At 38.1% G+C, this 23,873-nt stretch overlaps 1 protein-coding gene across 1 annotated transcript in view; it reads right to left on the reverse strand.

The window, feature by feature from the left end:
- The window catches only part of MYO3B (myosin IIIB), a 199,470-nt gene that overhangs the window by 43,092 nt on the left and 132,505 nt on the right, over window positions 1-23,873 (reverse strand). The window contains exons 27-32 of the mRNA XM_067298626.1: window positions 23,005-23,116; window positions 21,919-22,081; window positions 21,108-21,188; window positions 11,678-11,798; window positions 2,099-2,162; window positions 1,077-1,212 (exon numbers count right to left, since the gene is read on the reverse strand). Coding sequence (XP_067154727.1) covers window positions 1,077-1,212; window positions 2,099-2,162; window positions 11,678-11,798; window positions 21,108-21,188; window positions 21,919-22,081; window positions 23,005-23,116 — 677 coding nt within the window. The remainder of the gene's footprint in view (window positions 1-1,076; window positions 1,213-2,098; window positions 2,163-11,677; window positions 11,799-21,107; window positions 21,189-21,918; window positions 22,082-23,004; window positions 23,117-23,873) is intronic.

Consider the following 23,873-nt stretch of genomic DNA (forward strand, 5'->3'; position numbering starts at 1 on the left):
AGTATAATGGATTTCTCAATCTGTTGTGTTTACATACAGTTCTATCTTCAACATGGAAAACACACTATGCTTGTATAAAAGTTTGAAAACATTGAATTTGCATTATTTCCCATAGCAGAAGGATCTGCTTCTACATATACCTGTCTTCTTAATGTTACATGGTAAATTGTTTAAAGGGACTCTCTGTAAAGTTTAAACATGGAAATTGCAGGATTAGGGCTCAAGTATTCAGATAAAGATTTGTAGTCTTACAAGACCAAAGGTGCCCCATTAAATATATAAGTAGAACAGTTAAGGTATGACACAAAGTTATAAACATCTCATTTTCAGGAATAACCTGGAAATTAGTGTATTATCTTTTATATTTTGGCTCTAACTATAGGTATCATACTATCAACCTACTTCATCTTAAACTGTGGAAGGTATTTTATAATCCAGTATGGAAGTTTATATTCAGGGATTTTCAAACACAGAACAATAAAGGAGAAAAATATTTTGATAGGTAATGATTTCCTGGAATATTGAAAGATAAATCAGATAAAACGCAAAAGAAGCAAACAAACTTCATAATGCTTTACTTCAAGTTTTTAAGCTGATACTTGACCATGGCAAAAATAACCTATCAGCAAATAGAATAAAAAACACATTGCTTAGATTTTAGTATTATTGCAGACTTTCTTGTTTTGTAGCCTGAACCTTCGTGAGTGTAAACAAACAAGTTGTGTCTTTCATTCTGCCAAATGTGAAGGTTTCCTGACTGACTTTCATTTTTGAGGCTGGAAGGTGAAGGAAGGCTAAAGCTCTTGAAAGCCAATTTGATTTCATTAAAAAGATACTTCAGGGATATTAACTATGTTTTTAGTAGAAAATTTATTTTAAAAATCTCTATGCTTCTGACTCTGTACTTAGGTACTCAGGGTTGAAAATACGTGGAATAAAGTTAGTTCCTTTATGTTTCCTGCCTTCCAAGGGATTGTTAAAAGAGATCATCAGTATATAAAGCAAGTTACATGCTGACAACAAGTAGCTTATAAATAGTAAACAAAAGAGCTCTGTTACTTTAATATATTTCTTACCTTCTTTTGTATGGGATCTCGAGGCACTTGAGAACTGATGGTCTGGAACTGACTGGCATTGGCTAATTGACTGTGCATCATTCATTTCAAACAAATGTTTTAGAATAAACGGAGAAGCAGGAATCTCATCCAAATCCTTTCGAATAAAGAATGTTGTTTTAGGACCATAAAGCGGTGTATTGATTACACTTTGCCACGATAACGTTTAGTTGTGATCTCACAGAGAGCAACTGTACATTTTCTACACTCTTTGTGAAATGTCTAATGCTAGATTAAAGTTACACAAGATTCTTGTGGCTTTCAGCAACACTGACTTAGTGCCTATGTCACAAACATTTATTTACCTTTTCCATTTAACTTATTTATCCCCTTTCCTCATGCAGTTAATCACAGCATGCACTGTATGCTGATTTCCTCTCATAGTTAATTTGTATCTTTAGAAAAAACCTATAGGAAGGTATTAATCTGCTTAACATTTCTAAGTACATCATCCAAGGGATTTTGTTTTTTTAATTTTACATATGCTCAGCAGAGTTACTGGCAAAAACTGTACATTTTCTCCATTTCATCCTTTCAACATCAAATGGTAAGCAGCAAAAATTGGATCAGACTTCAAAGACTATGCTGTGCTCCAAGTCACAGAGCGACTCCTCCATTTCACATATTGAATTTGAGCAGGATATCAAAGTGTTACCAAAGAACCTCAGGTCCTTACTAAAAAAGAGGCTCTAACATCTGTAGAAAGTGAAGTGCACAGACAAATCACCTCAGGGAGCAGCTAGCATTTATTCTCAGCAGCAAATTTCCAGCCTTTTGATTCTCTTATTCACTGTACCACCCTGTCTTTCTACAGAACTAAAGTTCTTAGCAAGCAGGCTTTTGTCTCAAAGACTTCAAAACATCACTAACGGTTTCATGTTCAGATGGCTACGCCAAGCAGCCACGAACACACTGCAAAACTGTGGACTCAGGAATTTGAAGTTATAATGCAATGTTATTTTAGAACCTAAACTTAGTAGTACCTTTTTTGTTTGTTTGTCAAGAAAATCAGGCACCACGGAAGAAGACTGGTTACTGGTTTGCTGCCTAAAAGCAAAGAAAAATAAAACATGTAGTTTAAATATTGTAATTTCTTCATTCTTACAAAAGGTTTACTGGCATACACATTTTTTGTTGATTTCTCCTTTTCCCCTCCCCCAATTTCTAAATATGCACATACAATCAATTCAGAGAAAACACAGACCAGTTCCATTTCCTCTTATAAGGAAGTGCATGTTATTAAACACAGTAACTGGCTACAAGCAATGAATTTGTCATTGAAATTTGGGGATAAGTGCACATGTGTAAAATGAGTTTATGAGAATTCTATGAAATTGAAGTCATTTATTAAAATTATTTTGGCAAGATTTTACATTAAACATTGCTTCCTCCAGAGGCTGTGAAAAGCTGTTTTCACAGAAAAATTCAGACCTGGGCACTCTAGAAAATATGACAGAGGAGGAAGAGGTGAAACACATGGCTTTGTGTTCTCCCAAAGACATGTGGGGTTAAGCACAGAGCAAGGAAGTAGGAGCTCTTGTATTCCTGGTCTGCCTCTACCCCTTCTGCTATTCTACCCTCACATGTCATGTCACCATACAAACAGTACAGACCAGCTCCTGCCCTCATTAAAGCTAAGCAAAGCATCATAAAAACCTTCTGCAGGCCCTGATCCTTGTTGGCAGGCCTTTGAAGTGAGCGGCTCTCTTCTATACTAAAGTCCACATAAACAGAATTTGCTCCAGCCTCTCTAGTTACGCAAAACCAAAAAAGATGCTACAAACTTCGTTTGACAGATAAAAAAAGGAGGTTCATACAGATTATCTGGTATGCTCATGGTCCTAAGACTGGGATTAAACCCAAGATTTTCTCTTTGTCAACACATGCCTCACCCATCGCATTGTAACTTCCAGCCCTCTCACAGCCTTTCTGAAACTGCAGTTAAAGGCACTTGTATTTCAATCTACAGATGAAAACATCTTAAATCTAAGTTTCAGTCACAGATTTCAGTTTATAATATATATCATAGCTTTTTCAGTTATACACAGCTATTCCAATGAATGCATTTCAGCCCTTTCATTCACAGTGGGAAATAGAAATAAAAAGGACAAAAATTGCTTTACCAGTTAACAAAAAATACAGCATGTTACCCTAAATTTCCTAGTCATTTCCTATGTTTCAGTCAGCTATGTTAAATAGAAATGACTCCTGTAACAATAGAACAAAATGCAGGACTTTAAAAAAGTGTCTGTCTACATGCGTATTTTACCTTTTAAAAATACTTCAAATTAAAATAACACTACTGAAGGGCTTGAAATATTTTAAACTATTATCTGTTGAATTTGATAGTTGCATATTACCGTGCATATGTATCAGATAATATATTTGTTCTATCCTATCTAAAGAGGCTGATAAAACATTTCAAGCCCTATATTGCAATGGGGTTTAGGCTCCTGTGTTAATTAAGTTTGTCTGAATGTATTACCCCATTTGAAGGAGCCAACTTCAGTTGTCTCAAACTAATCACAATAATGATGGTATCACCACTGTCAATAAGGTATCTCAGGGTGGGGAAACAAAATGAAGCATTCATGACAAATTAAAAAACAGTTTGGATTTGCTAGTTAGGTTTGGGGAATTTTTATTTTTTTCCTTTATTCTTTGGCCCTAAGAAAGAAAAATAAATACTCTGCCTAAGTTGTAATTTCAATTTAAACAGGTGTTTTCCTTAAAGAAAATGTAGGGATCCATTTTAAAAAAAGCATTCCCATTTTGTACGGGACACTTTGTAGAGGAAAGTATAAAATATATCTAGGACTGCATTCAACATTGCATTTGTGCATGTACCACATTGCCTGAAAGGGTTTTTTTTTCTTTGCAATTTCTCTCATATATGTATATTTAGTTATACAAATATTTATTTAGTGGGATTGTTTGGATAACTTGTCACTTTTCCCCAAAATTTCTCAAGCATTTTTTGAGATGATTCCTTCTCCTCCCTCTTCTTATTGTAGAAAACAGATCTAATCTGAGCTAAATAATATGAATAATCCTCAAATATTGCTGGGGGGGGTGTGTCAAAATCAAAATCTGCTAATGGCCTACAGTGCCAAAATGGACTGAATCATAATCTAAATTTAAGCAATCAGATTTTGGAGTGGTTTGGATATCCATCTAAATCTGCAGCTTAAACTAACCTCTACCTAAAGAATCTAAAATTCAGTATGGTTTTGCCAGCACTTTAACAGGGCTGGAACATTGGGCAAATGTTTAAAGTATGAAGGTAATATTCAGCAGCTTGCCTTCTATACACCTGAAGCTAACATAAATTAGCGTCTGGAATTAAGATCTTGATTCTGTCAGGATCCCTCAAGATACTGTGTTGTTGGCTAGAATAACCTTAAGCTGGACTGCATTTGGCACAAGATACCCCATCCTCCAACCAAATGCGCTGTTGCCGATAAAAGTATGCACTTTATGATTACTGGCTTTCATTCCAAAACGCAAGACAGAAATTTCTGTATTTCTGCCTGACAAATTCCAGCATACAGAATCGTCGGGGCTGCCCGTCAGTACTGCAGAGTAGCAACCACTGCCAGTGGCTTCCCAGATGACATGACGTGATCCTCGCTTTCTTTACCTATGGACAATTGCAACAGCACGTGTGGTAAATTCTGTCTGCTGACAAACTCTCTGTGACTTTTACTGGGTCCAGCTAGTGCTGCATGAACACTGGGAGAACAGGGCAAAATGTGGCCTCTGAAGTCTTACACTCTCTTTATGATATGTTAAAATTAATTGAACTGAACTGAAATAGGAGTTCTTGCTCCAGAACATACTAAAGGAGTTCACTGTGCCCATGAACATGATGGCAAACAGGAAAGAGCGCACATTCAATAGAACGCTTTTGTTTTCATTTGGGCAGAGACAACCAAGAGATATGGGAGCTATTGTTTCCAGAGGAAAAAAAAATCAAATTAACAGAAACTGCCAGTTTTTCAAAATAATTTTAACAGCAAGTAGCAATTCACTGCCATGAGCCATGAACAAATCAGGAAAAGTGCTAGGCCTGAGCTGTTGGGGAACCGTCCCCAGCAAAAAAAGAATGGGGCCTCTGCCTTCTACCTTGTCCTTTCTTTAAGGCTGTCATTGCAGCCCTGGCAGGGGGAATATACTCTTTTCCTTAAATCTGAATGGTGTGAAGTGACATCCCTTGGTAACAGTCTTCATAAATACATACTGAATAATAGCTATGATTGCCATAAAACATGAGATATATTCTACAATATAGAATTTCTGGATGATACTGTCCTTGCAAAAAGTATATTACCTATCCCTTGTACCTCAAAACTGCAATGAATCTGAGATGCTGAAAAGAGTCTCGGAAGAATCCTGAGGATTTTCCCTAAACTGCTCTGTGCTAATGGTGAATTAAGAACTTGGCAAAGAAAAAAAGAACTCCTTCCATGCTTTCCCAGAAAAAATCATCCTAAATCCAAAAGAACAGACAGTGCTGTATATGCTTTGAGAACAAGCTAGAAAGTTTGAACATTCTTGTAGATCTCTAAACTACTTTTCAAGGTATGCTGCAAGCAGAATTGTTGAGAAGTTTTCCTGTTTTCAGCCTCTAAACCTTTATGAGGATGGACATCAAACTACGATCTGTATTCACAGTAACTCACTCTTCTGTTTTCCTAGAAGTTATTAAAAGTGCTGCTAAAACTAAGGATGATAAAGCATTAATTTTATTTAAGTGTAGTAGCTTAGATAACAAAAAAGATTACAAGAACCACTAGCAAACATTCAGGGTCAAATATCACTGTAATTCCACCAAGAACTGAAATGCAACTACTACATTTTGAACAGAATCTATGAAACTACTTGGCTTTGTATTTTTTTCAGAAAAGTTTGGCTCCCACATATGCATATAGAGAAGTGACCGCCTGCGATTCTGGCTGGAAGAGTCACAGAGCTTTGGAAACAGAGCTCTGTGGAAAGACTGGCCTTGATTTAGATGTCAAATTGGGAACAAACACTTCTGAAAACATGACATCAACTGTAGATGCTGATCACCTTGAAATCAGGCTCTGAGCTCTTCTGAAAATCTGCCTGGAGTTGTACCTGGCCTAAGAAAATGAGACAGTTAATTAGACAGTAGCAACTGCAATATAGTTAGGAGGGCAGCACAACAGTAGTTAGTTCATAGGAGCCAAGCAGTGATGGTGGCTAACATTTTCAAACTTGGCATCTAATGTTAATGAGGCTGATTTTGAGGAACAGGGTATTTTCAGATATCTTTGAAGAAACTGTTTTTCTTATGGTTTCCAAAAATTTCTCTTTTCCACATTGGCAGGAAAGCAGCATCTGAGACAGGAAGACAAGATCCAGCCAGCACGCTCACCTTGGGAAGGACACAGGAGATCCAGGTTCATGTGGCTGGTTTGAGTCAGGCAAAGCAGCAATTTGCTGCTGAACGTTCAGCTACTGAAGCTGTAACAATTCAGTCTTCATATGTGGACTGTCTATATGTCACTGAATTACCAAGCAAAAGATAGACACTGACTTTCATGGTCTACACTTCTATATAATGTATAGAATCGAGGCTGGCCTTAGCGCCAAAAGCAGGCAAACTAGCAGCATAAAACTAGTACCATAGACTAACTTTCACTGAAAAAAAGTAGCTGTGTTTCAGAGTGATTTTGGCCATTATGAGTGTAAGTCTCATCAGAAGTTGATGGAATTTTTATTTTTGTTATTTAAATGCTTTTGAAAATGTTAGGAACACTCTTAGACATTCCACTAGGAAGAATACAGTTCATTTTGCAAAAATAATTCGTTCCTGAACAGAATCAACTTCTTAATCTTTCCAGCATGGGGAGATGAAAAAATCCAAATGGAAGGGGAGGAGAAAAAAGATTACAATGAAAAATCCTGCCTAAATTTTATTTCCATTTACACTTTTATATGTCATGAGTAACATATGAACTACATAGCAATTAGAAGCTGATATGACAGCAGAATCAGGCGCAACATGTTTCACTGCATGTCACAGAAATTGCAAACCTTTTATTTGCATCACAAGCAATAACCTTAATGTTCTGCTATGATTACAAATAGGAAAGCGAAGCAATTAAAGGAAAGCAGAATGTTTTTATACCAGCTTTTACAGTGGAAAGAAATTAAGATTCATATTCAAAAGACTTCTACAAGAAATCACAGTGCAGTCTTGACAGAAACTGAAATTATCCAAGGAGGAAACTATGGAGCAATTTGAGCAAGGCATAAGCAGTAAATCACCAGGACCTGATGGTATTCATCTGAATGTTCTGAAAAAAATTAAGTTTAAAATGTTTTTAAAAAGTTTAAAAAGCTACTCTTTCAAGCAGCTATCCACAAAGAATGACAGCACGCTAATGTGGTGATTTTTCTTTTTTCTTTTCCTTTTAAAGGAAAGAATCCGAGGAATATTTTGTTACCGACAGAGTGGAACATCACTTCAGCAAGAGGCAAGCTGCAGATCAGGTCAAAGAAAGCAGAGTAGAAGATACAGGAATTGTTACATGAAGCAGTTTAACTCACATTAAGCCAGTTTTTGAGTTGATCTGTGCTCATGTGACTAGCCACTGAAATGTATATTCTCTGCTCTCAACGATATATGGGACATTATGTTAATGTGTTAACCCACCAGTGTCTATGTGAGTGAAACCATACTGCGTGCTATTTCAGTGGTCCTCCAGCTGCTGCAGAATACAGCTTTCTATCCTATTAGGATGATTCCCACCATTTGCCCTTTTGTGCCTTCTCCTTTCTTGAGCTCCTGCTGACCCCTGTATGCAAGTTTCCTGAACTTTAAGAACTTATGTCTCCTAAACAGAGGCTCACACCTCCACTGCAGCACTCTGTATTATCAGTCTATTCACATCAGACTGGGTAGCTACCAGAAGGCGGCATTCAGGATGGAAAGTTCTTGACAGCATTGGCCACATAACTAGGGAAGGTCTCACACTGGCAGACCCCACAGGTGTTCCCAGATCAATACCCTTCATTGTCCTTGGATGCTGAAACCACTGCTGATCATCCCAACACAATCGTCTCCCCCATCTGATGTTCATTTTTTAGGCACAGCAACAATGCTGCTCCAAGCAAAGCTGACACAAGGAGAACTCCTCCACAACACTTTTTATACTGATTCCCTACACAGATGCACCAACGGCTGCTGGTGCTAAGATGCCATAAAGTGGCTGACTTGTAACGCCAAGGTCACTGGCACAGAGACACTACATTTCAACAAGGCACTACACAGTTATAGCCACTGACCATGTACATAGGGCTAACACATATATTGTATATTGTGATATTTAGCAGCCAGTGAGCTGGTCACTTTGTGATTGGTCACTTTGTCCCACTCAGGCCTGCAGAGTCCCCTAAGTGGTTGATGATGCCTGGAAAAGGTTTGCCAAAAGTCACATGCACGGATTAGTTTCTGGCAGGAATCTGGACATAGTGGCAGTCTCCCAGGTGTACATTTACTCCCATGACCCTTTTCGGACAGAAAGGGTCACGGGCAACTCCACAGTTCTATGGAACTGAATGGAAAAACATTGTTTCAATGAGACAAAGCCACTTTCCTGCTAATGTTCACATTATTTTTCTATACCTGTTTCTGTTCCTATTACAGATATTTGCTAATTCTTAATATGCAATTAGACACATGTATCTTCTATGAAGCTATTGAGCTTCATACAAGAAAGATTTTTGTATTTGAGCACAGTTAATACTTGTTTTCAAATTAGGCATACAAATGCAGGAAACATTTAACATGCAATAATAATAACAAACGTGTGCATTTAATTAGCATTTTATGTAATTTATTAGGTTGAGTTTGCTTATATCCTGCATTCACTGAAGAGTGTGGACTAAGTGTAGAGATTCAATTTCCTTGAGGGAATTTAGTTTTTTAAAGTGTCTATCCCCCTGTCCATTTCTTCTGAATAATTTGAAATTCATTAGTTAGTAAAACTGAGTGCTTTATATATATTATAATATTGGATTTTTTTTTTACACATTTTAGAAAAAGCAGCAGGTTGTCATACATTTATATGCATAGTTATATTCCTGTGTATACAACAATTCAGATCTCTATATGATTTTGCTTTCTGACCCCAAGTACTTCTCAGCTCATTTTTCATTTTCCAAAACTGCCAGAAAGAACAGAACAGAACAGAAAAGGGAGTATTTTATTATTCTACACTTTAATTCAATGGTATGTGAAGTCACAGCGAGGCTGCCTTCTCTAGGGACATATTACAAGCTACTGTGTTAAACATCTGCACTATTATTCATCAGCCTTCCTGCTTCCTACAAGTTTCCTGTATGACTGAACAGCCATATGCTTAAAACACAACAGCCCAGTAATGCTACACGTAGAAGGGAGGCTTGATTTATGGGAAGTAAGTTATCGCACTTAGTGCTAAGATTCTGGACATCACCTGTGAAATGCTGAACATTTTCAAGTCTCACTGAAACCACTGGAACCCAAGGCCATTGCTGAGAAATTTACAGGATTAGGCAAACAATCTCCAGTATTTTGGGGGGTTAAACCTGAGAATGGCCAGCAGTAATAACAGTTTAGCAACTCCAGACAAAAGAGGTTATGAATATTATTATCTATCTTAATGCGTATAGCAATCAGGACTGTGTGTAAGAGCTGAATAGCCAATGTATTTTACACGAGCACTTTCAGACTAGATAATTAAAGGCATTTAGACATTGATTTCAAAGGAAGGTTGGTGCCTGAATATCTTCAAAAATCTGTACCTTTGTGCTCCATAGAGACAAAATTTGCCTCAACAGCTACTGATCCATAAAATGTTCTTGAGCCTCATGGGATGTACAATTATGCAAACTGTTCTTAATTCAGAAAAATAGATGTATTTGGAAAGCAACGAGGGATTCCAAAAACGCAAAAAGGGAAGGAAGCCATTCCTGGCTACACACAAAAATTGGATGAAAGAAAAGTTTAAAGAGCCTGTGTGCCTCTAAACAAATCTGAGTGAAAGCTCTAGAACAATAAAAAGATGGCAAAATGCCTATTTATACTGTAAATAATTACAATTTGGGATGCCAAACAGGACTGATAATAGACAGATTATTACCTCTTGCTTTCAACACCCAGTGCAGACTGGAGAACAGATTACCATGCCATCATCAATAGTTCTAAAATGATCACTATATACACCCCCTTGAGTATTTAAGGAACAGGGGGAGCTGCACGAACATAGAGGGAATCATAATTTAGAAAACTCATTGTCCAAATGAGCAGTGAGGCAACCCGAAGATAGAGCTGTGATGGTGAACTGCAGTGTGCTCGTTCTTTTCTCCGAGTATTAACACAAAAAGCTTCTGTCCTTTTTGTTCTTGTTTTATGTCCTTGTCCACTGGTCTGAATCCTTTTCTTGCTGAAACCAGATTGCTGCACGGAAGAGATTCTGGAGCATTATTAGCCTGGAAGGAGGCAGGTGGCTGCATTTGAACAAAATCCCGTAATAATGCACCAGAGGATTTAGCAGACATTATTCAATCCAAACCAACCAAAGTTAGCATGGAAGTTAACATATCTGAATGTTAATCAGAGAAAGCGGAAATACCATTTTGGAGAAGTTAAAGGTTATTCCAAAAAATCTTTCTCAATGGAATAATTGCATCTAGTTACAGTCAAGTAAGTCATTGATTTTCTCAGAGAACTCAGAGATGTAATAGGACCCATATTTATATGCTATACAGAAAGCATTTAAAATCACAGAAATAAGAACTGCAAGAGGTATTGAGAAGTCTGTTTTGCCCATTCCACAGAAGGAGAGATCTCATGACTCAGTCACCCGTTAACCAAAGGAGGGGATTCATCCAGCAAAATCAACCACCTCTGCTGGAACACTGTTGGAGAGACAGACTTTGACAATAGCTAAAGATGTAGCAGTTCCGTCTTGCTTCTCCTACTAAAGGAAATGTCAGGGGGACATTTGGCTGGAGCGACTCCCTTGGTAAGGAAGGTTAAAATATCCTTCCTCTACAAGGAGGTGGGCACCACTATTAAGGTTTACAGTATTGCTAGGTTTTCTGTCAGTCCATCTGCTTTTTACAGCTTTTTTCTATCTCATTGCTGGTCTGCATGGAGCTTTACAGACATAAAAGGATAACTTTCTGTTCTTGAGAATTTAGTAAAATGCACTGCAGTCAACTCTGAAACACTGAACGCTTGCAATTCTGCCTGCAGTCGGGGTATTCTGGGTACTTCTGAGAAGTGCACAGGAACAGGACAGCAACCCAGGAAAAACAGTACAGCAAATAGATCTAACTCTGCTAACTGGGAGAACACTCAGATGACTAAACTGGTGGAGGGACTGACCCAGTCACAGGGCTCATCCTCAAAAAATGGTTAGGTTCCCAAAAAGCTGGCTGAATCATGATGATATGTCTACTCATTTCAGAATACTCATTTCAGATTTCTTATTGTGTGGATAATGACTTCTTTTAGATAATGGACAGCATAGGATTCAACTCACCAGTGCTCTTCATAGTCAAAATCAGAAGCAAAGCAGCTGCTCATATGCTGAGGATCTGCTACACAACCGGTCCTGTTTTTCAATCTCATGTAGTTTTTACGAACAATATATCCCCTGAAAGCTAAACAAACACAGTTATAAATCAAAGTACAACTTTGCAGAGTCTGAAACACAGACTGACAATTGGCTCTGCAGTCCAGAGATGAATGCCTTCAACTCTCACTGAATCAGTGAAGAGAAGGAGCACGCAGCACCTCATGGGAGCAGGTCTAATGTTTGCAATGTTTGCAATAGTTGGAAATTACACAGGACCTTATTCTGACTCTTACAGTGACCATCAGGCATAGCCAAGGCAGCGAAAAGAGGCCTTGAAATGAGAACATACCTAATTTAAATAGCAATCCAGCTTAGAATGTATTAAAATACATAGTAGAAAAATGCTCCCAAAACACCATTTAACCACAACTCCCATGATTTGAGTTAGTCAGAAATTTACAAAATGATAAGTTTTACCTGTTTTTCTGCAGGGGTGGGGAAGCAGAGGGAGGAAAATTCAATGACAATTGGAAAAAGTCATAATGTCTTCTCCTATTTTTCAGCTAACTGTAACCATAATGGAACATTTAAAATGTTTCTCATATAAATACTTAGGAAAAAAACTACACAGATTGGAATTTGTATCATTCATAAAAAAGAAAGCAGAATGAAGTAGCCACTACAAATACTAAATGAAGCTGCAAGTGTGCAGTGAAATGAAATGATAAATAAAAAGGCAATGAAAAACATTTTGAAGATACCTACATCCTTTATTTCCATGTAATGTTTCTGGATTTGGGTACCTAAATAACAAAGTACTTTTAGACTTTTATCTGATGTGAATTTATTTGAAAACCTGGCACTTGTGAGCAGTTGGTAATAAAAATCCAGCACAAACCACAGATAATGATACACGCTAGATTTAGGACAAAGACTTTAGAAAGTACTGCAATGTACAAATAAAACCATAAATTTTTAAAATTTATTTCTTTAATGGTTTGTATCAAACATTAATCTAAGCAAAACCTTGATGAAAGAGCAGAAATGGTTGAATGGCAAAGAAGCTAAATACGGTATCAATACCATAGTTTAAATGTACAACAAGAAGCTGCTGAACAAGAAGGCTGACAGCAGTAAGGGAGAGGAGCTGTGTGTTAGTTTAACAGAAATGCAACTTAGAAACAGTGAGACAATATATAAAAAAAAACCTGGAGATGACATCAGGAAATATTATGACTTTGAAGAAAAAAAATCACTGTCCAGGAAAAGCTTGTAAGCACACCAAATTTATGCAAAAGCACAGAGTCAGTTTGGGGACTACTCACCCCAAGGAAGAGGAGAGCCCTCTCATTGGAGTTCTCAGGATCTAGGGTTAAGTATTGCAGTGACATCAATGGGACGGAGGACAGGCACGGGAGTGTGGTTAAGGGCAACCCCATGTAGGATGTGGGCCAAGATAATGTTGTAGATTACACAGGGAAAGCAGGAGGTAGAATAAGTTGGTCAACAGAGAAGCTGATCAGAAGATTAAGTTTTCCCCATATCCCATGCCTCTGATTTAATGAAAACAGAGTGTTTAAATGGAATTCCCTATAGAAGTAGGCATTACCTAACAGATGAGAGAATAAAGCCCTTATACAATTTGCAGTTTCTCAATTATTACCAACTTACAGGATAATTCATTAATTTTCTTTTTGCTCCATTTAACTGCCCTTTTAAATTTAGCTTCCCATTCATGTTTTTGCATAATAAAAAGATGATGGAGGAAACAAAATACACGTACCCTGATCACTTCTTCTCTTTCCCTTAGAAAAGGGCTCTAACTGATCCCTTCTTTTCTATTTTAATTCTCGTACAGTGTTAAATGCCTTCTTTGCAGCCACAACCTCTGCAAAAATCTGTGTTGTTGCACTTATCTGTGCAATATAAAAGAAACTAAAACCATTTTAACAGTTCAAGCAGTGGCAATGCAATGCACTATTACAATCTAAGCATTTCAGTGCTACTGAGGTTTCTAGAGCAAGCAGCAGCAAAATTGCCTTTTAATGAGAGGTCACTAAAATAAATAACCATTCACTTTACAGAAGGCATGACAGAAGCTGGGCCTGCTGAGGTGTTGTACTGAACACAGAGCTCAGGTATCATGAGGCTGAGGAACTTTTCACCCTTAATAATCAGACTGGAAAAGTCTGCCTATCTGGCGGAGATGAGGCAAACGTTCACTTGCCTCATGCGATCAGGCTTCCAATCCTTAACTATCCCCTACTGACCAGACAAGAAGCCTACTCTGCTATTGGCAGCAAAGACAGCTGGCCAGCAGCCATCTCTCTGCAGCTGAAACATGCTGAGTAGCAGTCAGTCTATGCACTACTGTAAAGATAAAGAAGCACTGAAATAAATGAATAATACAAACTTCAATTTTCTCCTTAAAAATTTCTTGCCACTCAGCAATGTTTTGTTTGCGAGTGTGTGTGTGCGTGTGTGTGTGATATCTGCTATGGCTCTTTTTTTCTTTTTTCCTTAGAAATTCTATTAATGGCAATATAACCACTTTGGTCTTCCCCTCATTCAGTACATATAATCCACTATGTTTGATTTCATAAACATAGTTTTCACTCTGCCTGTTGTTTCCACCAGTATTTTCAAAATCAGCTCCTCTTCGACGTAACCTTTGCACTAGCTGGTTTCTAACGTTCTTCTAGAACACCTTGAATCTGACAGGTAATGGCTGTATTTTTCCTCCCTTGTCTTTGACTCATGGGATAACTGAAGTAGCAGGATAAACAAGCATGTCTCTCAAAAGCTTCATGCAGCAGGACTGCATCTTTTCAGCATTTATTAACTGGATCTATAATGTTTCAAAAGAAATGCATATGCAGAGAATTCTACTGGGGGAGTCTGAGAGGTTGGGAAGCTGCTCCATCACAGCAATTTGCATTACTGACTGGTGCTGGTTTTGACACTAAGCACTTGGCTCAAAGAGTGTGAAATTAGCAGACTCATGTTGCTAGTGCTCCATGAACAATCACTGCATCATTGAAGAAGAATGATCACCAGCTGTCACCTCATTTTCACCTTATGCATTCTATATTCCAAACTTTACAGCAACAGTATCTTTAATCCTGATCTTTACATAGCTAATGAGGACAGGATCTGAACTCAAAGCAACATGGGATCTGAACTAAATTCTAGCACTCTTATTATTAGTCACTCAGTGCTAAACATTATATGTGCCACAATTCAGGACATGAATTTTAACTTCTTATACTGACTGATTCTCAAACAAAACGAGTTTTCAATCAGCTCCAGCAGGTAGCAAACTGAGAATATATCTACCTCAAAGATTTTGAAGTGTGGTGTTTTTCAGTAAAAGACCTTTAATCTAAGGTCTAAGTACTAAGGCACATACATTACACACAAAGTTGCACAACTGCAGTTAGCAAAAGTCCAGGCATTCTCCCTCTGATTCCCACAGGAAATATATAGTGACAGAGTGAATTGTGAAGCACAATGTAGAAAGATCAAAGCTAAACAATCACAGGTCTATATAAGAAATACCTAGAAAAGAGATGAAGTAGTATTTTAAAACAGCAAAAGGATTCATTCTCAGTCATAAAAGATCATGTTAAACAGAAATCTGCTACACAGACAAACATTTTAAAACTCTAATACCACCGAAAATAACATGTAACAACTTGGAAATGAAAGCTCATATTTTGCTGAAGAGAAGGCATCATAATAGCATGGTAGTTTGTAAGCAAAAATTTCAAACTTGGTTTCCTACAAACAGCATAGGACTTTCTTAATTTGCCTAGTTAAATAAGCATTCGGCAGCTTAACTACCAACATCTGAGAGGCTTTGGAGCCCATGAATCTGATCCTTTGCTCAATGCCAAATTAATTCTAATGAATGGTACAAGGGATGGAGAGTCACGTCCTTTATGAGGGTCCCATGAATGTCTCCCCTCTTTCACCTTCACTCAGGGTAGATCTTGGAAGATGCGCATTTAGTGGCAGACAAGGCAAAACTTGCCCCACTTGCCCTGGCAGGAGCATTAAGAGAAAGCAAGTCACAAGTTCTTACATACAACTGAGAGCTATCTGAGCACCAAGCAGTGACTATCAGGAAGATTCACCAAGGCTGCCATCAGGACTGGTGTCACTGACGCACATCGCCACTTGCACATGGCATTTTTATTACTGTGCACTACAGTAAAAAGTTCTGGTCTTGGGATTTGGTCACAGAACAAAAAGTGCAGATGAATCTGAAAGCCTTTGTCAGTATTAGCAAGGGAAAGGAGTAAGTTTTCCAAGGCTTCTTGTCCCTTCCTGATTTTATCAAGGGCATGAAACCCAGTAAGTATAGTTTTCCTCATGGACTTACAGTGGTCTCCTTTCCATCTCCTCAAAAATGGGAGAGAAAAGCAAAAGAAAATATAGATGTATTCACACAGAAGGAGCCTAGCTCAGAGATGGGGACAGATTATAGGACCTCGTACTTGAAAACCGTAAGATCTTCTCACTTTTCCTAACATATTCTCTGCACACGAGCAGCAGGCTTTTAATGGTTAAAGTCAACCAGAGCTGTGCAGCCTGCACAAAAAGCTTGCTTTGGTCTGAATGTGAAATCAAGATAATACAATGAGTCAGCTTAGCTATAATTAAGAGAAACACATACATCTCTTCAGTGGTTCTTATATTGACAATGTTGTTTAAAAGGAATAAAATGAACAATATAAAAAAGTAAAACTGGACTTGCTACTTAGTGTTTGTTACTTCCAGGAAAATTCTAATAAAAAGATTTTCTCTTTTGGATATATTTATAAAGTGCTTAGAAGTTTTTTACTCATGTAATTCATAGATCTATACAACTGTATTAGCTGAATACATGCACATACACATACATAGATACATACTGATATAAATACACAGACAAATACAAAGTTTTCAAGAAATACCTCCCTGTCTGCCACTGAAGTCAGCATTAAATATTTGCTGTTGAAAATCCCAAAGGTAACACTTACATTAAAAGCTTACATTTATTATAAATGTAAAATAGTGTACTACAGCTGCTCTCCTGCAACCCTCGTTTTTACTCTTATGGAGTAAATTTTGCCATATGTTAGAGATATGTAAATAGTAAGCAACATTGAATGGGCAGAAGTTACAGGACTTTACAAAAGGATGCCTCCTCTGGCTTCTTCCTGAACATCCATCACTTTTTGTTAAAAGGGGGAGCCCAAATCTTGTGTTCTTGATAAGAGTTTTCCAATACAATGTGACATATGGCGAGTGTGTGAGCACGTGTTGGAGGAGGAGATGGTGGCTCAATAGATTAGTCATTTGCCTTTCACCTCTGGAAGCATAGTTAAACTCAGTCCTGACCAGAGTTGCACAGTATATTCCAGATGGCTAAAGTAGGCCTAATTAAAATGAATTCAGTGATGTCACCTCGGATCTAAGTGAATCGCATGCACCACTCATTTGGCATTTTGGCAATGTCAGCTCACAAATGAAATAAACAGATTAAAGTCCTCCCTTAGGTCTTTGGGGAGAAAAGTCACTCTACATGGAAATACATGCTATCATAACAAGAAAATGTATTTTTATAATTGTATTTTCTCTTTTTAAAAATTCTAATTAATGTGTTATCCTAATACAAAGAAATATTAAATGAGACTTGCATGTGAGGTAAATCAATGTAGCGACATTTCAGTCAGATGATTCAGTGGATATACCCTGATTTAAACCAGCTGTGAATCTGGCAACATAACTTGAAAAATTATTTTAACAGAATCTTTTTCCTTTTATGTAGACTTAAAAAAACAATACAAATCCTAATTGTAAGGAAATACTTACACAGAAGTGCAAAGTATCATCATTTCAAATACACAAAATCATTCTTCATAATGTAAGTAAAGCAAAAAATTTCTCTCTAAGTAAAAAATTATCCTCTAACTTTCACAGTTTGGGAAACTGTCTTGAAGAAGTGGGTAAGATAGATACCCTGAAGATTTTAGCCATGAGTATAGTAACATCTGTGTATCTGAGAACCTGTAATGTTGATATGCTGAAGTAGGGTAGCTTTTTTTCCCCACCTAATTTAAATTCACAAACATTTTGTTTCCTAGCAAGGGTGTTTTCTTCCATCTACAATAGTGACTTATTTTGATTTAATATTATACACTTAGGAAATGTATCCTCATGTATATTGTGAAGGGGTTTTTTTTGTAAGTTTGTTTTTTCTTCCAACATTTCATCAATGGATAGTGAACTGCTGGGCCCATAGAGATCTCCAGACCACCAGCTCATGTATTTGAAAGGCATCTGTTTATTTTTAAAATGCAAATGCAGCTACCTCAAAGACTGACTTGCAAGAAATGAACAATCTGAACAAGTCAAGAGCTTTCCAATCAGGAGCTGTGTTCCTCCTTTATATCAGGCTATGATCACTTGCTGTCAAAACCACTTAAACAATATCCTGGAATCTGAATGAAGTCCCCCCACAATTAAAATGAGCAGGATAATCCTGCAAGAATTATTCAGGCAAATCATTTTTCACACAGTTTAAAGTAATGATAAGGTCATTTACAAAAGAAATCAGCGCCTTTGAAATGCTGACTTGTAGACAGAGGACTGCCTGGAGGAGGGCCATAGATAACAGCGAAGACTGGCCTCCTAACACTACCCTTGCAGTCTTTGGAACTGATTCTGATGAAGAGAAGGCCCAATAAGGTTAATACCCCTACTTTGATCTCTGTCAAAGCGTACCAGCAAGAATTAATTTACATTTCAGATGAAAAAGGTTGACAGCATGAAAAGGCATCTTGTTTCTGGTATGTGAATGTGCTGTAATAGATCGGGAATTCTGAAAGGAAGTTCTGAGGAAGCTAAAGGGATAAGCCGAGCGGCTGCTTTTATTGGGAAAGAGATGAAAGGAAAACAAATTTCAATATGCGCTGTTCTGTAGAAACATGTAAGCCAAATGCTTCCTAAATTTCAAGGCCCGCTTTCATGGGGGAGAGGGGGAAGGTGGAGGAGGGAAAGTAGAGGGAAGTACATATATTTTAATTATATGGTTTTGCTAATGTCTGGGTGACAAATGCAAACAAATTTATCTCACTGCCTGCAACCATTCATTTTTAAAAAAAACACAAACGTGATCATACTCCTTCTTATTGAAAAGCTGCCTTTAACTACACACGTATGTTATAAGATGTGAAAGGAGGAGATTTTGGCTTGCATTTGTCTTCTTGTCACTAGACATTTGGGCAGTGTGACGTAAACAACAGAAAGACTGATAGAGTATTTTAAAACCCAGAAAATGGCCACTATTTGCAACCATGAGCTCTTTTTTTTTTTTTTGAAACGCAGAATGATTAGCATGTAGAAAAGAGCAAACGTGCACAAAAACAATTTTCAATTAAAAAGTCCTAGATGTAAGTCTACAAAGGCTGAGGATAACATGGGTTAAGGATTATTATTATTATAATGCAGTGCCAAAAGTAGGAGGTGCAGCCAGCCTAATTAATACAAACAAAGGTACACTGTGTCACTCTTAACTCTACAGCCCTCATGCTCATTCGCCCGGTCTGATCACCGAAACTGTCAAGTGGCAGGTTACAAAGGAGCACAGTGTGCGCGTTGGTGGGGAGAGCGCTCTCGGCATTCCTCCAGCATTAGGGCCGGAGGGCCCGATAGAAGTGACCACACTTAAGGGTGCGCGTACACTCCCACTGCCTCTTCTCCGCCATGTTCAACACAGTATCTCAAAGACGACAGGAGGGAACACAGCTCTGAATCTCTCCCATGTGTGCAAACATCAGAATAGATCAGTTGCTTTCTCTAAAGAGTGTGTAATGTGTATGCAGCTCCTACATGCCAGCAAACGCTGGCTGGACAAAACTCTAGGGCAGAATGTCTCCTACAGCCTCCCAGAGTGATACTGCTACACACCAGCTTGCTAGTGAATCTACAAGATAACTTTCATCTTAAAGAACTGGTAATAATGGGAATGTGAGGGGCCAACTGTTTCACTTTTCTTTCTACTGCAAAGGTACTGTAAAAGTCAGAAATTATGATCCAGGTATGGCCAATTGTAAATGTAACAAATACTGCGGAAAATAGCTGAACACAGTACATTTAAGAGCCTTGTCTGAAGATTCGCAACCTGTGCTATCATGAAAACAATAGCAGATAACACCACAAGGGAGGGGAAGAGGAGGAGAGCACGCTCATGCAGTCTTTAGTGCTCGTTTTAATGGTAAAAAAAGTATTTTTCTCCACAACAGTTCTCTGTTTAAAAGAATATTCTGCATTTGATCCTAGAGCTACAGTTTATGGTTATACAGAACAGTATGCAAACGCAGCTATAAATTACTATTTTATCCTAATGTTACTCTGTTCCTTTCTGTAACTGGATTAGTGGTATTCAGTTTTCTGATGAAAGTCACAGTGATGCTTAGTTTCAGAGTAGCAAACTTAGATAAAAGAAAAAAAAAGTTGGATTTATGGGAAATAGATTGAGAACAGTATAAAGTGAAGGAATTATTCAGAACAGATCTTTTCTAATTTATACATGATATGATACAGAAAAGACAGGTGACAAAACTCATGGAATTACAGCATAGGCTGCTGGTAGGATAATGGTGGTACCTTGGTTGATCTGTAAACACATTTGCTACAACTCATTTTTGATCTGCTGCAGAAGTCTTTCAACTGGAGTCGGACAGGGAAGGTGTAGTAGGCTGAATCATACGGAGGCTGCTTCATACCGGCAGCATGTGAAACCAGCATTGACTTCATGGCACTGGTTCTTAGATTTCTGTGCCATATGGCACCGTGCAAAATTACTAGAGACCTACACAGCCCTATGGGCCTGTTTCTCCAATAATCTCTTTAAAGTTTATTCAAATTCATATTGATACGGCTGCATAGGAGTCTGGCAGAGAGTCAGAGGAACAGCCAAAGCTGGCAAACTCAGCAAGCCATTGAACTGAAAACTTGGCAACCTCCCAAAATCAAGGCTCGACACAAAGACAGAGAAATGTACGTCCAGTGCCTTCCATCCATGCTTTTAGACAAACAAATCCAGTGTCTCACACCAGCTCTACACATGGTTAAATCACATCGACTCCTTGTGCTCAGAAGTTTAAAGAATTAGCTCAATAGCTTTTAATCAGTATCTTTTGCTTTCAGAGAGGTACTTATAAGTAACCCAAAGTGCCTGATACCTGTCACTGATGTCATCTGATACTAAAGACCAAATGATCGGAAGTAATGTTTATGATCACTTTTGTTTGGACTGTATATATTTCTCTTGGCGACAAACATTGACACATGAAATTACTCACAGCAAAATAGGTGTTGGCAAATGAAATAATGTTTTAATTACCTGCTTGAATATGTATAGCAGCATCAGTTCTTCTGTTCCTTATTTCTTTGTACTTCCTGCGAGCTTCATATCCTCTCCAGGCTAAAAATACAAAACCATGTGCTGGAAATTACATTTATTTAAGGAAGTGTTACAGAGTCAGAGATGTGCTGGAACTTTCATCCCTCCTGCCATAACCACTCCACCCCCACCCCAGTACCTCTTCTTCACCCACCCACATGTTGAACTCTGGGTTCGCGACTACAGTATTTGCAGCCCCACAACTTCAAACACCACTTCACTCGTCCAAATTTTAATTGTCAGCATCTGCTCACTGATGTCGTAATCCAAAAGGCAAAGGTGCACGATCATTGGACATCAACGGGCAGTGCAAGAACTACCCTCCTCACACATCTCCCCCAAATTCAATATAAGGAAGTATAAATTACTGCTAAATAATCAGCCTCTCGGGCCCACCCAATGATTTACATTATCTCAAGTTCTGGTATACATGAGGAAGGGGGGAGGGAGGAGAGAGAGAGGGACAAGCTACTGCATTTCTTCTATGTGCTGCATGCTAGTGTATGAATATGTAACTATATTTCCTTTTTGTGCACAGGCATTACATCTAAAATATTAAAATAAAGACATTACCAATTACTAAGCTGACACCTTAGAAGTAAATCAACAATATTTGCATCAATTAGATGAAAAGTACCTCTGGTTATTCTGATTTCATAATAAATTATTATAAATGAATAAATAATGTACATGCAATTTAACAACTTGAAATACCAAGATACCCTGTGAAATATGGAATGTGAACATTTACCTGACTGTATGGCAACAGCACTATTTTCTCTTTTCTCTTTGACTTTCTTGTACCTCCTTGCTCCAAGCCATCCCTTGATATAGGCTTGCATGACTACAACCCTGCCTATAACTTCTCGCAGGAACAAATTTAACTGCTCTATATGGTAATACTTTAGAAAAACCTGAAATGGAACAATAAATTCAGTATTACATGTATGTAATGGCGTAACCTATTGTATACTGCTTTTTGGTTAGTCTCAGTTCAACCTATTTTATGGCGTTGTTAGGGAAAACTGCTAAAATAAAGTTGCTGATATTTTAGCAATTCTGCAAATCTTGGTGTCAGTCTGCTTATGGAATTTCATTATTCCACTGATTATAATCACCCCTTTGTAAAATAAGCCACACATTTACCCCTAATCAAAGTATATTGGTCAGGGGGATGTTTTCAGGTATCAATAATTTTATAATACAGCCTTTCTTGACAGCGGGTGGATAAAGCCTGAGGTGAATTTTTTGTTAGACAGAATATTGTTTAACCACATTATACTTCAGGAGGCAAATCATGTGCGTCCTTACACATGCTTTTTCTGGGTCTCATGAAGGAAAACTCTCCTTGCTTTTCTTTTGAGCACTGTGTAGAATAACTCAGGATATAGCATAACCTTCTTTTTGCTGAAGTCAGCCATCCCCATTTTAAACTATGAACAAACGATGTCTTGATAAAACAGTCGGAGGATCTCACCTGAAACTCCACAAATAGATAATGTATTAATCAGGCTCACAGGATGGGCCAGAGCATGAAGTTTCAGTCGTGGCATGATTAATAGCAGGAGGAACTGCAGGAGGGAACTGCCACTGACAAATGTACCGTCCTTACCGAGGCAGCCATGCGGGCAGTGTGCTTGGGGAGGAACTCAAGGCACCCTTCCTCTTGCAGAACAAACTCACCTGACTTGGGAGGGCACCTCCATAACCTGGGAGCTAACTAACTGGAGCAGATTTCTTGCTCCTTTGTTCATGTATACAGTACTTTGCAAACCACTATTAGACTTGTTTTGCTAAAAGGAGGCACCACCCTTGAGAAGACATTAGCATGCTCTACCTTGGTTTTCCCAAGAATACAGTTGTCTAGTTTAGATTTTTCCAAAATGGCAAGACAATTTTCTCTGCTACCAAGAGGAGTTTCATGTGCCTTGAAAGCAAGGTAGTAATACCTGCAAAACCAAATGACAAAGAAAGAGTTAACCAGCCAATAAACATGTCCTTCCACTGCTCTTCTCTATAGCACAGCTGCATCTCAAACTCGTGGGCCAAATCCTCACTTACACTCAGTCCTCTTTCCATAAATGAGGAGGACAAACCTGTCCTGAGACGGTATTTGAGGATACACTTGACATAGGGGATAAGTGGTACTGTAGTGGTGACAAGAATCTGCTGCATTCTAGCAATCTCCAGTCAGTGTAATTATTTATAAAGTTCTTTTGCAAACCAACACAACTTAGAAAACACCCAAGGTTGCTCTGAACTTTTCAGGAGAAAAAGTGAATGAATGACAAGAAGAAGAAGAAGGAAAAGTGATACAAATCAGAATAACAGGAGTGCAATTTTGCATAATGTGTGTAAAATAAATATGCCATCTACACAGCTGCATAACATACTTCTGCACTCACCAGAAGTCTACAAGTTCTGTTGAACCTGCAGGTTCTGCAGGTACTGCCCACTATCCAACGGACACTTACAGGTTCTCAAGTGGAAGAAAACTCAAAACTATTACCAAAAAAGGAGAAAGCTACTGAAAGCATCATGACCTGATGATGGCTATTTCTCATATCAGAAATGCCAGGAAAGGCTATTTCATCCCTAGAGTCTTTCAATACGTTAGTCATTGGTATTCAGTCATTTTTCGCAAAGATACATAAGCAGTCATGACATTCTTTGGGAAATGTAAATCCACACAAGAACTGCAGGGGC

The sequence above is a fragment of the Apteryx mantelli genome, chromosome 6, assembly GCF_036417845.1.
Source record: "Apteryx mantelli isolate bAptMan1 chromosome 6, bAptMan1.hap1, whole genome shotgun sequence".
In the NCBI taxonomy this organism is placed as follows: domain Eukaryota; kingdom Metazoa; phylum Chordata; class Aves; order Apterygiformes; family Apterygidae; genus Apteryx; species Apteryx mantelli.